General features: G+C 46.1%; 1 protein-coding gene and 1 long non-coding RNA gene across 7 annotated transcripts; one reads left to right on the top strand and one right to left on the bottom strand.

Annotated features, from left to right (window-relative positions):
• Positions 1 to 119: 119 nt before the first annotated feature.
• NCOA4 (nuclear receptor coactivator 4) lies at positions 120 to 13,214 on the bottom strand. Of its 6 annotated transcripts, none has more exons than XM_064513765.1 (10): positions 13,054 to 13,214; positions 7,116 to 7,269; positions 6,573 to 6,713; positions 6,377 to 6,465; positions 5,756 to 5,864; positions 5,068 to 5,139; positions 4,241 to 4,387; positions 3,004 to 4,011; positions 2,533 to 2,622; positions 120 to 1,953 (listed from the first exon to the last, which is right to left on the bottom strand). In XM_064513765.1, the coding sequence occupies exons 1-10, from the start codon at positions 13,197 to 13,199 to the stop codon at positions 1,948 to 1,950; spliced, it is 1,962 nt and encodes a 653-aa protein (XP_064369835.1). In that variant the 5' UTR covers positions 13,200 to 13,214; the 3' UTR covers positions 120 to 1,947. The 6 variants fall into 6 exon arrangements, with proteins under 6 accessions (XP_064369835.1, XP_064369837.1, XP_064369834.1 ...); XM_064513767.1 differs by lacking the exon at positions 13,054 to 13,214 and adding an exon at positions 12,549 to 12,650; XM_064513764.1 differs by lacking the exon at positions 13,054 to 13,214 and adding an exon at positions 12,077 to 12,123.
• On the top strand, positions 9,641 to 11,266 carry LOC135328695 (uncharacterized). Its single transcript, XR_010389671.1, has 2 exons — positions 9,641 to 9,809; positions 10,015 to 11,266. It is a non-coding gene; the product is annotated as an uncharacterized LOC135328695 (long non-coding RNA).
• Positions 13,215 to 14,618: the final 1,404 nt, after the last annotated feature.

The raw sequence follows: 14,618 nt of genomic DNA, 5'->3' as shown, positions 1-14,618 counted from the left end.
ATGTGAATCCAGTACTGGGGTCTAAGCACAGCGAGAGCAGTGTTTAAACAAAAGTTAACTAGGCAAGTTTCCTCAGCATTTTTCTTTAAACATCTTTCAAAGAAGACATACCACAGACATTGCTTGCAATTATTTTTTTTTAATGGAAAAGACTAATCAATGTTTTTACATAAATATTAGTGATAACAGGTCAGTTGAACAAGTAAATGAATACATATGTAACCCCCAAGTTTTAAAGGCTCATAATGAACTAACAGAGTAGCACACATTGACAACTACAGGGAATTATAAGAGGTGGGCTGCACTTCAATCACCTTCATCAAGTTCACCTGCTAATCAAAACAGGCTCTTACTGGAATTAGTCACAGTGCAGTCTTCCCATGCAGAAACAAGGACACGTTGAAAGGGGAAAAATTAAAACTTCAAAAACATCTTTCTGCTTTCAGTGGAAAGCCCAAACTATTAAAATTACAGAAGTGTCAAGTGGTCCACTGATTGTAAGCCCTTTTGGGATCTAGTTCCAGATGTGCAGTGTATCCTTCTCATGCTAAAAACTTATTTTTACACAAATGCACAAGTTACAGCAGACAGGAATGCACTCACACTGCAAAGTGGTATCAAGGTTAGATCTGACTAATAATTTCTTTTCTGCACCATTGTGAAGAACTGAAACCACTTGTTCCAGGTAGGCTACAGGGATGGGGTGAAGTGGAAGCTGTTTTGTACAGTCCTTAAGAGTAATTTGTGTAAGTGACCAGAAGCTGCACCAGAGACTGTATAACTACAGTTTTCCATGCAAGCTGGCAAGCATGATCCACATTTCCATTAAGCATCTCTGCACTGTTTCCTACAGGCGCAAAAATCTTAAATACCTAAGGAGGTGTCGCTCATCACGTGCACTGCTGGAGTGATCACAGTTACTCCAACCCTGCTTTCATATGCATAACACTAAGGAAATCCACAGCTTAAGTATCTTTAAAACGGATCAGACAGTGGAATCCACACAGGTTGCCAAGGTGGTGGTTTCCGATTAAATAGCATGAGAAGGCATTCAGTTCCCCAAATCTTAACTAAGATGCCTGCTTTGCAGTGGCTTAGTCAATGCAAGTTAATTATAAATTATCTAAAACTAGTAGAAACATACACGTTTCATCATACAGCTTTTTTTTCAGTGGAATTCAAATTGTTACTAAAAGCTGGGGACACAGGTTCTTGGTCTACTGATGCATGAAAACTAACACCACAGAAAAGCCTGGCAATCCAGCTTTGCTCTTTTTCTCTAACAGACCCAAGTCTGCCCTGTTCTCGGAATAGCTCAGAAATCTGCAAGGAAAGTTTTCACACAAAACTTAAGTTACCAGTTCTCCTGTCATGGGTCAGGTCCCATAAATTCATGTCTCTTTCAAAATCTCGACTCCCCGGCTCAGCTGGGAGACACACCAACAGAAGATGCAAACGAAATCTTCAGCAACCACCCAATAAAAAATTGCTTCCAAATACAGCCTAAGCCATCTTACGATCCCAGTAAGCTGGAACCCAACTCACAACAAGGTTGCAGCAGCTGAAAGGAACAACAGCACTTGTAAAGTCAACACCAAAGGTGGAGGTTTCACAGCACCAGAGATTTTGCTTTATACCTGCACTGGCTTTCAAGTGACAACCCATTAAAGAGGATTCACATAGTCCCATAACAGATATGAATTTACTAACACCTCTATAGTGTCAGTTTGCTTATGCTCAGTGGGTCTACGTTTCAGAATTAATCATAACAAAAAGGCATGTTCTGCACCATAACTCTGTTATATGAATATTTTTTCTTTTTGTTATAATTTTGGAAGAAAAAGCAGACGGCCAAACACAAACACAAGAATTCATCTGGCTGCAGTCACTCAGCGTGGATGTGCGATTAATCAGCAGGAAGGGGACAATTTCAATGCTTCCAGTTCTTCACATCTAAACAAATTCAAAATAGGGTTATTTTCTTTGATCTCTGGTAAACAGAAAGTAACACTTTTGGACAAAAGCATGCATAAGGCACACTGGGGGAAAAAAAGAAAAATCATACTAAGATGTTTTTTAGAACCAAGACTCCTGTATTTCAGGGTTTGATGTATGCTTGCCAAAAAGGATGCTTTTCATGAATTTCATAAACAGTGATAAAGAGTTATCTTGGCAGACAGCAAAAACATGACCCCACCTGTAAATGCACTATCAAGATAAGAAAGTAGCTGCCTAGAAATTCAGACATTAAGGGCACGTTTTAGTTATAGTAGAAGTTACCAAGATTGTACCAAGAGTTAATGAGTTTAATAGTGACTTACTTAAGAATGTAACTCCCTCCCTAGCTTGGGATCGAAAGAGAAGGAAGGAGTAATGAAAAACCAGAGTGGTGCAAGCTCATACAAAGGTATGTAAGAAGGAAATCACAATGCTGTTAGCCACTATGTTTAGAGAACTCAGAAGATGGTAATTAGCTACCACCATCCATATTCTGAGAGTTACGTTTAGGTCTGAGTGTTCTATGCATCCTACCTGTAAAGGAGTCCGATACAGCCATTTTTCTTTATCTCCACTCAGTTTCATACAGGCAAAAAGGTCACAAACTGCAGGAAGGCCAAACTCCTGAAAGAGAAAAATCGCTTTAATTACCAGTACCTAAATGTAACTTAAATATATTCTGATGCATCTTCAAATTCTGTCAAGTGTTCAAAGAAAATAAAACTGAATAACGAGATTCTTTGAGATGAGTATTTTGTTCATTTAGTAAGACCAGTTAGACTTCAAAATTAACTGTTGCTTTATGTTCAGTGCTGGCCTCATTTACTGAAATAATTAAGAAATCACTGAAAACATTAGAAGAGGAAAGAAACCTAAAAATCATTTTTAGTATTCTCTAGAAGAGTTATGAATTTGCAAGAGAAGAAAACATTAGATTCAATAAAATAATAAAACCCAGCACATTGGCTTAAGACACTGCAGTAACAAAATTTGAAACATGCTCACTTGTGCTTTCTTGCGTAGGAGCCACTTATCCTCTGCTGGAGGTGGGTTAGTATTTTCGAGGTTGTTTGAAGTCAACACCCAACTGTTTACATTCAGGGGGAGGTGGAATGGAGCCAAGAGGTCTAGAAAAGGACTCTTGAAACTAGTATCTGCTTTTTCCCTACTTGCCTTTTCTTCTGCGCTTTCTGCTTTGTGCTCAGACTTGGCTAGCCAGCTTGTCAAAGGCCTTTCGAGTAACACTTTCAGGGGTTCTGCTATCTCTGCTGAATAATCTGATTTCTCAGCAGTCACAGGTTCCTCTGCAACCTGCTGGGAGGGGTAAAGCCAGGTGTTGCCAACAGACGCAGGCTTCTCGTTCTCTGGGTTCGGAACAGCTTTCTGGCTTACTGGAACACCATTTTTATCCTTCCCTTCTCTCTTCAGAAGCCACTTACAGAGAGCCTCCTTTCCACAGTTTTCGTCACACACGCATTCTGAAAAGCTGGCACACAGCTCATTAGCTTTGCACACATCTTCCACTTTAAATGGGGCCTGGGGATGTTGTAGAAGCCAAGCACTTACAGTTGATGTGGTGGGCGATTTCTTCCCATCAAGATGCTCATTCAGGCACTTCAGATTTCCCAGGTTCTCAATTTCCACACCTTTGGCCTGACTGCCACGACAACTGGTACACGTTTCAGCTTTAGGGAGCCAATCATTGGGATTAAATACTTCCCTAAAAGGTTTAAATTCATGCTTCCATTTCTCGTCTGAAGCACTACTTCCATTTTCTGTGTCAGGCGTAAGCAGCCAGTCAGAAAGATCCATCTCTTCTTGACCAAGGGATTCCAATTCCTCAATCTTTTCAATGGAAAAGGACGAGGTGGAAGTAGAGGTGGAGTCCTTGCGGCCATGGGAATCTGTCTTCCCAGCAGCATCATGCTGTTGATTCTTCAGCAGCCAGTGTTCCAAATCTTTCAGATTTCCCCAAGCTTGCTCGAAATAACAAACTTTGGAAGAATGTAAATCCTAGTAAAAGACACATTGAAATGCATTTGGTAACACTGGAATACAATGTTCAATTACTATTTGCACAGCTGTAGTTCAGAGTATACTGAGAATGCATGCAAAACTATTAGCTGAACATGACACAAAGAGAACAGAATTACAGAAGATGCAATTCCCACCATATTCCACCTGCAATAGGATCCTGCATTTTCCTTTTATTAAAAGTCGGGTTAGTGCGTAAAGAGCATACCTGCTTGGGGTCTGACACACATTTCTGCATAACCCAGTCTTCAAGATTGGTGCTGGGTACATACGGAGCCTGGCAAACACCCGCAGGTCTGCTTCCAAGTAACCAGTCAGCCAGGGAAGCGCCCACTGCCCCATACAATGTTTTCTGCTGACAAAGAGTGTTCTTGGTTACAAAAATACCTAATTGCTAAAGCAATCTATGGTGAACATCAAAATGGGCATTCAATACGGATTAATATTTCTGAAGCAAAAGACAAATCATTGCGTCCCTTCTCATAAAAAAAAAAAAAAAAATTGAACCGCCAGTATGACTGTAAGTCACTGTACCAAAATATTGGTTTGTGTTCCCAGTCCCTTCAGAGAGCAAGTGACAAAAGAGGGAAGTAACAACTTTTACAACACGCAGTTCTCATATGCATAATCCCACTGTAACCTTCCTTTTGACCATAATTCCTCCACTAATTTTCTACCCTCCAAATCTGCACTGAAGCTGGTTTTGTGCAGAGCCCAGTATAATATTTGCTGTGAATTCCTGCATTAAAAGGAGTCAGTCCCAAACCCCAACTTGACAATGCCTAGGAATATTTATTTCAATCATTCTGAATGAAAGTAGGAATTCCAAGTTCACTTTGATACTATCTTCTCACACATCTATTCTTGGAGAAACTAAAACACCGGAGCAGTAATATTCACCACAGTGACTGTTACTGGCTACTCAACAACATCTTAACAAACAGAAGTCATTATTCAAGCAAGCTAACATACTGTTTGAGTTCTCCTTTCACCTTAATACAACTGAAAATTCAAAGGTGCAAGTCTTAATCTTACCTGCTCACAGTTCATTAGGGTACAATTCTGCCCTGGAAACCAGGGAGAAGTATTTTCTCTCTCAGAGGTTTGCTATAAGAAAAGTAAAGTTGAAGTCAATTTAAATCTCAATTTTGTCCAATTTGTAAAATAAATTCTACAATAAAGCAGAGGTAAAGCACCATTGAACTGATCAGTTCTTTGTAGCTAAGAAGTTTCTCAACATTTGAAAACAGAATGGAAAGAGATGTAGTATAAAAATACTACTTTCAGTCCACTGCCATTAAAAGAATTATCTCCATTAATACAGAAAATATGCTGTTTAATAAGAATCCCCAAACATTTATACTGTAGAAAGCCATCTACCTACAATATACAACTACTAACATCAAGAAAATCTTAACATGAATTTCCAGTTGCTGGTGAAGTGTAAGAATACTGCCATCATTTGCTCAGTCTCTGCCAAAATACATCATAGTAACGTGTACATTACCAGATCTAAACTTGGTCAAAACCAAAACTAAATGCAAAAATTAATAAACCACAGCATATATATTATAAAGCTAGAACAATATGATTTATACACTGTTATATACTCAACTTGTAACTAAAAAAAATAAAATCACTTAGAATATGTTATACTACTGCTTTGAAAAAAATCTGGGTTTTTTTGGAAGCATTGCAATCCCAGAAAAGTCTTGGCACTTACCATTGTTTTAATGGAGCCAAATGAGGTAATAGCCTGGCGAAGGTAAGATGTATCAGCCTCAAAGTTCAGGACAGAAGACTCTTCTGGTTTAAGAGTAAGACTTTCCAGTCTGAAAGAACAAGATGATAGTTATAGAAATCAAAAAATTATCTTCCACACCTGCCATGTTTTGGGAATTAGACCTGCATTTCATAAAAAGGCTTCCAAACTAAAGTCTTTACAATAATTAACTAAAGAAAGGCTTTTCATGCTTGTACAAAAACAAAGAGGTGCCTATCCACAAGCAAAAAAAAAAAAAAAAAAGCCAGCAAAAAAGAAAGTTTCCTTCTCACTTTATTTCAAATATTATTTTTTAATGGTAACTGATCTGCACAAATGAGTGCTTCCACTACTATTTATAGTCCTGTTCTTTCCATTTAAGATTAAAAACTGATGAGAGGAATCATATATATCAATATCAAAGAATGCTTTAAAGATCTTATTTTTAGAAACCATTAAGGATGCATGAAAGAAAATGTATGAAAGGCAAGTTAGATCTATCATTAGTTTTATTATAATAAGAAAAATCAGATTAAATTCTTAAGTCAAAATCAGTATCAGTATACTATACAATACATTTACCTCTCCAGGCAAACTGAAATCTGGTTTGCTAGTTCGTTACTACAGGAGTGTTCCAGCTGATGAATAAGGCAATTGAACTGTCCCAAATACTGCATGGAAGACAAAAAATGCAAATGTAAGATAAGAAAATACTTGCCAGACTGAAGTTTATTTCAAAATGCCAGTGCAACTAAACCAGTTTACAACCAAATCTTACCCAATAGAGCTGCTGAGCTTGCTGCTGCAAGGCCTCCTCTTTGAGCTGCTGAATGAGATCGACCTGCTCAAACAGCCAAACCTCACGACTGCGCAGGCACTCCAGATGGCGGCTTATGTGGCTGTGGATCTTTGCTTTCACCTGCAAGGTAACACACAGCATTTCTAGAACACCTGTCAAACAGCAGGAACAACAATATTCTGTGCCCATTAGGAAACAGTACTTCTCCCAGAGAAGTGGTATTTTTGTACCAGTCTATTTCTCAAGTCCTCCGAACACTAACCACAGGCACCCACTAAGCCACATGACCCACAAGTTAGTACAAGTTCCAGGCGATCTCTAAAGAAGTATCAAGTATTTCAGTACTAAGCTAGCAGTACTAAAATACCTTTTGCAAGAGCAGGACCAAGTTGCATAGCAAGATGCTTGCTTTCTCTAGGAAAATTTCCATCCAGCGTCATATTATACAGAGTGCTTTGGAATAACTAGAACTGTCATTGAATCCACACTATTTTTTATATAAATTCTTTTAAATGAAATTACCTCTCTCCAGTTGTCTTTAATCTGTTGTTCAGCTTTGACAATTCCAGAAATGGCTGTTTCCAAGTCCTTCTTGGCTTGAAGGCACTTTGCCAGAGGCTCACTGCTGCAGGAATTTCTACTTCTATCTGGCGGTGGACTCATTCTTGAAGTGTTCCTAAAACATGATGAAAAGTATTCTAGTTTCTCTTCCTTTTTAATGGAAGAGGAAGGTTATCATATGAAAATCACCATTTATATATGCATATACTATACAGGTGAACAAGAAAACCTAAAACTCTACACCAATACAAGTTTTCTAAATATAGATAAAAGTTAAGAAAATCTCCAGCAGCGACAACCGTCTCTCAGAAGCCTTGGCACGTGGAATTAATGCAGTCACAGGAAACCCAACAGCTATTTGTCAACAGACTCAACCACAGGAGCTTAAGCAATCCTCCCCTGCCGTTCACATTCCTCTGGCATTTATGTCTAACCAGCAAACTCCAGCAGCCACAAGCTGATCCAGGCACGGTTCAGCAGACCCGCTGCAGCCAGGGGGAATCGCCTGGCCAGTACCCGAGGGCAGGAACTGTTTCAGTCACCCTGGTTTAACCTGCAGGCAAATGAACTGGCTCCCTTAAAATCTCTTACAAATGAAAAAAATCTAATTCAGTTTAATCAGCTGATAAACTCCCTGTTGATACACAGCTCAGACTCTTTACTAAGCACTCAGGGCTCAAACTTAAAAAAGTTGCCTGTTATTTTTGTTGTGGACAGAGCCTGCAGTAACTTAGCATCAAGATATCCTCAAGTAAAAGGAGCTCAAATATGAAATTTCTATAGAAGTTACACAAATAAGAATTTTGCAAGTCAGGCAAAAAAAATAAAAACAGGTTTTTTAAAATAAAAACAGGAAGCAGTAGCACTTCTTCTAAACTGTGGGCATTTTGTTACTTAAGAGTTTCAATCCTCCTCTTAAGCTTCGTAGAATTCCTGAAGCACTAACTTAAGATTCATAGTAAGCATTTTATTTAAAAAGTTAAAATAAATCTTCAGCAATGACGTCTATGAAAATTCACAGCAGAATAAATTAGTTAAAAAGCACACCCATGCCCACATAAATATTTTCTGGATTCTCCCATAGGAGACTATCAGGAAAGTCAAAAGAGTATTTTGAACACGACAACAAAACCCCAGAGCTGGTCTTACTGAGCAGTTACTTGGTCCGCAATTTCCAAGCTCCGTGACCATGTGAACTGCAATCCCCAAAACCTCCTGCAGCCAGGACCCACCAGACTGGAGCTGCGCATTTCAGAGCGCCGAGGGCCAGCAGCGGCTCCCAAACGGATGCAGGCAGAAAACGCAAGGCGCGCTGCAAGAGGAGCTGCTGCGCGCCAGGGCAGCCTGCAAGGGGGCAGCTGCGGGGCCGCAGCTCCCTGGCGCTGCCACACCGGGGTCCCGTCTCGCCCAGGCCATGCGCCACGGCACGGGAGCTGCTCCAAGTGCCTGCATGCACCTTGTCCCGACCCTCCCTGTCACAGCTCACCTTCTAGGAAATGCAGAGCACATTCAAACTACAAGAGAAGGGAACTTGAATTTATTTCTTAAACTTGCATCAATTCTGCACCAAATTATTCAGGGTATAAAGTCCAAAACACATCATTCTCCATTCTGTGCTATCTGTGCTATCGAGGCCAGCTTTATTTTCTTATTTGCATGGTGTAGTTTGGTTAGAGGTTCAATTATATAAGGTTTCACATCCTGCATCTTGCTACAGATCTTCAAGAAGAGACGCTTATCCTTCACACCATCCCTTAAATTTTATCTTAATTTCATACTTATGCAGTAGAACTTAAGAAACTGCCACAAGTTGCTCTTACGTTCTCTGAAAACACTTTGGTTTGTTGCAAGTTTGTTTTTTTTTTTCTTTAAGTGGCACGAATCTCTCTCCAAGATGATGGCAGAGAGAATTCAGTGCTGTCTCCCTCCACCCTGACAGGCAACTCTTGCAACTCTTGGCTGTTCTTACAGGCTGATTTTTAACAAAACATAAAATTAAGACTACATTTGAGCATGTCTTGAGAGCCTGTTCATTGCTAATTTCCATTTCTGCAACCTTCTAACAGAAAATAGCAAAGACAAGCTATTTCATTGCTTCCCCCCCCCCGCCCGTTTCCCACAAACTCCATAGCACTGGGAGGTTAAGGCACACGCAGGTCCCGTCCTTTGAAGTATCCCAAATCATACACTTATGCTCGATACTAGCAAAATACAGTTTCTTCTGCGGTGAGATACATGGTTGCAACACGCCACCTTAATTCCCCGTGTCTGGCAAATACCGTGTCACGCAGCTCCGTCCCACGCCGCTGCGGTCGGTCCCGCACGAGGGGACGCGCCCCCACCCCACCCCCGCGATCAGCTGAAGTTGCGCTTCTCGTCCGAGCGCAGGCGCGTCCGGCAGCGCCCGCGTCAGCCGGCTGCTGCCATTTGCAGCCTTCCCCGCGCAGGAGCTCTCGCTCCCTGCGCTTCTGAACAGCCACGGGCAACCCCCCCCCCCCCCCAAAAAAAAAAAAAAAAAACAGGGTCTTTCCCCTCGCACTGCAAATCCCGCTCCAATGCTCGCTCAGCGCTGCAGACGGTGACTCAGCCCGGACAAGAGCACGGGTGAACTCCGTAAGGGTCACTGCATCGGGTGGACACCCCGCTTAAAAATAAGTAAGTAAATACAAAGCAGGAATGCAAGCGCGCTGCGCTTGCCCCTGCCCCAGTCCGCGCCCTACCTGCCCCGCCGGAGCCTCCGTACCGCTCCGCGCCGCCCCCCGCCTTTATAGGGGCCCCGAGGCGGCGCCGCGGCGGGGCCCGCCCATCCCCGCGGCGGCTCCCCCGCCCCCCCCTTTCCTTTTTTCTTTTTTCCCTTTAGTACCAAGTGCCTCCTGTCATCCCGCTGTCAGCTGAAACCGCACACCCGCTTCTGCTTTCGCCACCAGCCCCGCGCCGCTCAGCGCGGCAGCAGCGGGGGGCCCTGGGGCTCCGGCGGTCAGCCCACCAGCTCTTCTAGGGACGAAACGTCAACCCCGTCTGCTTCCGCCCCTTCACGTGTACATACAGAAAGCCCACGTATACAGGAACGCATGCATGTGCATCAGTTTAAAAAAAAAAAAGTACAGTCATAAAAGCAACAGAAAGGCCTAAATGAGCTGGGAAGGCACAGTCTTGTTCCTAATCGCCAAATAATTGCCTGTCTTCATAGAAAAGTTTTTGGCCGTTTCCATTCGTACTGCAAAACTTCACCGGAGGGCTGGTATCGCTACACCCTTCAGCGAAAAGCTTTCGGTGGCAGTACTACTGCTCTTAACAGTTTGCGCAATGTTCACTGTACAGAGAGGCTGCCTGTCTTCATCTCCACACTCTTCTTCTCTTGCTTTTATTTTGTAGCTCGGAAGCTCAATAGCAAAAATCGCATTTTAGGTTTTAATTAAACATCATGTGGCTGGGGAGCAGAGGGAGGAGGGGACGACAAGCTTTCCTTGGCTACACAATCTGCTAACAGCCCGGCAGAAAACTGGTTTTACCAGCTTTTCACCCTCAGCACAATCACCTCAATTACGGCCTATAAAGATCGTTGCTTTCATACTTCAAATGGATGTTGAATAACCTTAAGATGACCTTCCCACGGCTCTACTGGGGAAAACTTCTGGAACTGCACAAAACTCTCTATTTATAAACGCTGAATGATTTCTTTCAGTTGCCAGTACCTGGCTGCAGCAAAGGTCTCCCTGACCTGGTTTTAAGCCAGCTGCCTTGTTTGAACTGAAACCCCTCTTCAAGTCTGTTTTTCCCCAGCAGACAACAGCTGCTCCTCTGAAGTAGCTATCCCAACTTAGGTATGTGGGAGTTGTGGTCAACAGAGTTAGTACTTTAAGTACAAAAAGTCAGTCTCGGAAATTTCCATTTATATCCAAAAATGACATGCATTTTATACAGTACAGCATCGACGTGACCAGCAAGCATCTACGTGAATCTTCCACAGGGGTTTGTTTTACTTCACACAGCAGCTGTGTACTATCGTATTTTTAAGTCAGAAACCACATGCAGAAAAATGAACTCCAACAGCTGTAAGTAAGACAGAATTTGAGATAATATCTTAGGGAATAAAAACAAGTTTCACATAACATATTTTCCAAAGCTCAGGGAGTCTCTCCCTGGCCGCACTCTTTGGGAAGCGTGCCGCAAACCTGAGCCCACGCGACTGCGATTTCAGTCCACACGGCCCCCGGCACGGCCAGGCCAGCGCACAGAGGCCTCCGGGGATGGGACGAGGCTTCACAGAAGCAGCTGCTGCCAGAGTCATAGTGCAGTGCGGGCCAGAAGTCTGGTTATAACTTTATTCTGTGGACTTTAAACCCAAGAATGTATTTTACAAGCAACGGCACTCAAGTAACATCAGACAATATCTGAAAACGAAAGTCTGAAATCACCATGCCATGGTTATATATAACACTGAAGCAGATATCTGAGCAGAAGAGGCACGCTGTAATCTAAGCAGAAATGTTACAGTGAAACACGACTATCTCGCAGCCTTTTACACTTAAGACCCCTTAGAAAACAACTAACAAATCCCTTGCTCTGCTCAGAGCATGTGGCCCCAAAGATAGCAGTACCGTGCTCTTCATACATCCATAAACACAACGCCGTGCTCTCACAGCGCTATGGATGGCATTTTCAAATGACTACCAGCTTTTTCCCCTCCCATGACGGCACACTTTTATTTAAAGCTCCGGCGAAAGACAGCTCTGTTTCTGTCACCTTCTCCCCCACCACAGGCGCACGCCAAGCTGACGGGAGGACCAAGGCGGCCCCCCGAGCTCGCACTCCCGCCCCCCGCCCCTTACATAACAGCGGCTGCCCTCCACACTTGCACAGCGCACCCTGAGCCCCGGCTGGCTTTAACCCAGATGACGGTTATCACCGTTATCGCTTACGCAGCTTTTGCAAACCGCAGCCGCCGAAACATCCACGCGCGTTTTCCCGGCGGGGCGGCCCGGGGGGAGGGGGCGGCAGCCGGGCCCCGCGCAGGACGGCGCCGCGGGCAGCAGGGAGGCGCTCGCACGCCCGACCGGACCGCACAGACCAGCAGGCCCTCCCTCCCGCTCCCGCACACGTGCATATATATACATATATATAACACGCGCACGTACGCGCCCGGGCAGGTGCCGCCACCCCCGCGGGCGCAGCGCACGCCGCGGCGCTCCCGTGAGGGGGGGGGAGGGGGCGGCGGTTGCGCTACTAACGGACAACGGCGGAGACGGGGAGCAAAGCCACCCGCGGCCGCGGCCCCCCCCGCCCCCGCTGCGCGCGCACGGCCGGCCGCCCGCCCGTGGGGGTGGCGGTGGCGGTGGCGGTAGGATGCACCGTCGGTGCCGGCCCGGCCGGGGCGGCGGAGGCCGCGCTTACCGGTGGCCGCGGCACGGCTCCCCTCAGCGGCGCGGCGCCCCGGCTGCCAGGCGGTGAAGGGCCGCTCTCGCGAGAGCGCCGCACCGCGCCCGCGCCCCCGCCCCCGCCCCCTGGCGGCGCCGCGGCGGCCCCGCCCCCGCCGCCATGTCGCGGCGCTGGCGCCATGTCGTGGTGGGCGCCGCGCCTGCGGGTGCCATGGCGCTGAGCGCGCCGGACGTGCCTTTGTACCCAGACCCGCACCTGCGCTTGAAATGGCGTTACCTGAAGCAGCGAAGCAGGCGGCCTGCTACCGCGGGGCAGGGGGCGGGGCCGAGGTGCAGGTCTGCGCAGAAGAGCAGCAGCAGCAGCAGCAGCAGCAGCGCGGTGCCGCTCCCGCCCGGGCCGCGGCGCAGGGGCGTGAGGCGCTGCCCCCGCCGCGGGTGTCACGGGCGTCAGCGCCGGGCGCGGGCCTGCCGCCAGGGCCGGCGGAGACACACGGGGATGCGGGCAGGGAGCCTGCAGGTACCTTAAGAGATAGAGCGCGAGGACCAGCACGTGTGACCTCCACCTTGGGGAGGTGTCGGCGCTGTGTAACGGGGTCCTGCACCCAGGCTGCGCCGCCATTTCTTCCTGAAGGGACGGATGTACGCAGCCCCTCCGCGTACAGCGCATCTTGCCGAGCGAGGTGCTGCTGCCTTCGCGAGGGCCCCACACGCCCCCTCCAGTGCAGGGGTCCGGGGTGGATTTCACCACTTCGTCTGCCGCAGGACTGGGAAGAGAAGCTGGGCCGTCTCCTGCCGCCTTAGCGTCGCTGCTGCTGGGCACCCCCAGAGACAGGAGGAGCCCGAGCAAATGAGGTGGTGTTCATGCACACACTTTTAAATAATGTTTCTGGTTCCTACGTAAACCATTCCTCCTTCACTGAGGGCAGTCATGTAGTTGGAGGGAAGCAGCTGTGTTAACTTCCATGTTTAGCAGCCCACAGTATGTTTTACCTGTCCTGTAGCTCCACCACACAACTAAGCAGTACACCACCACGTTTCAGGAGGGAAATTACAAAGCACGCAGCACACTGACAGTGGAGCAGCAGACGCAGCAGGGATACGGGTTAAGCTCACTGCCAGATGCAGACAGTGACAGTTTCTCAGAGACATTTTTTGCAAAAGCAGCAGCATTTCTGGATGACAGTCCCCAAGTAGAGCATGAAATTAGAGAAGAGGCATCACTGTAGGCATCTGGGAATGGCATCAGGCGTCAGGCATGTAGCTCCCAGGGGAATCGCCCATTGCTCCAAGCTCTGCTCCGGAAGGAAGCAGGCTGTTTTCCCTTTGTGTCTCCGGGTCTGGCTGTCCGACCTCCCTCAGGCACATCCTCTTTGACGTCTGCCCTTGGTCTCTGTCTAAACAGGCTGCGACCTGGCGTTCAGTCCCACAGCTGCACACTAGACCTGTCCCCAAGCTCCTCCTTCCCTGGGGCCCAGCCTCTTGCCCCGCAGCCACCAGCCTGCCTCTTTGCTTTCCGCCCGCTCAAGGCATGGAGCTCCGCAACAGTTGGCTGTGCTTGAAGTCCAGTACCACAGCTGTGGCTTTTCAAACCTCACTGCACTGTATTTAGTTGCAAATCTTCCTTTCTGCGATGATCTAACTCAATGCCAGAGACACCATCTTTGTCCTGAGGTGCCCATGTCCCTCTTGTAGGGCTTCTTTAGAAACCGCAGCACGTCACGTTTTTCAAGGCTCTCCCTAGATTACTTCAGGACCACCAAACCCCACATTTGCCACAGGCACACGTATCGGATCGCACATGCTCTCAGTAGTGTCCAGGATGTTTAAGAGTAATCACTGACTCCACGAGAACTTGGGCAGCACCCTGAAATGTAATGCTGCTTTTTTGGCTGCTGCTAACACCATCTGATGAGTTTTGCAAAATTTCTCTGATCTCAAGGTTTATAATGATACTCATAGGCAGAGAAGGATGCAAGAGTCTGAGACTGAAACTGTCAGGGCTTTGGGGACAAGTAGGCTTTCCTAAGAGCCCCACACATGTTCTGTAAATCAAAATCACAGGTACAGACATTTTAATCCCCACCCC

This window comes from Dromaius novaehollandiae, chromosome 6 (assembly GCF_036370855.1).
Source record: "Dromaius novaehollandiae isolate bDroNov1 chromosome 6, bDroNov1.hap1, whole genome shotgun sequence".
NCBI classification, from domain to species: domain Eukaryota; kingdom Metazoa; phylum Chordata; class Aves; order Casuariiformes; family Dromaiidae; genus Dromaius; species Dromaius novaehollandiae.
The sequence above is the reverse complement of the archived record's forward strand: the minus strand, read 5'-3'. Positions and strand labels throughout refer to the sequence as shown.

What these genes read in the sequence shown, in the direction of transcription:
- NCOA4 (XM_064513765.1), bottom strand. Translation starts at nt 13,199, where the DNA reads ATGCGCTGTACGCGGAGGGGCTGCGTACATCCGTCCCTTCAGGAAGAA. An exon ending in TTGGCTCCATTAAAACAATG is followed by an intron (nt 5,140 to 5,755) that starts GTAAGTGCCAAG and finishes CTTTTCTTATAG; the next exon opens with CAAACCTCTGAGAGAGAAAA. An exon ending in GTGTGTCAGACCCCAAGCAG is followed by an intron (nt 4,012 to 4,240) that starts GTATGCTCTTTA and finishes GTCTTTTACTAG; the next exon opens with GATTTACATTCTTCCAAAGT.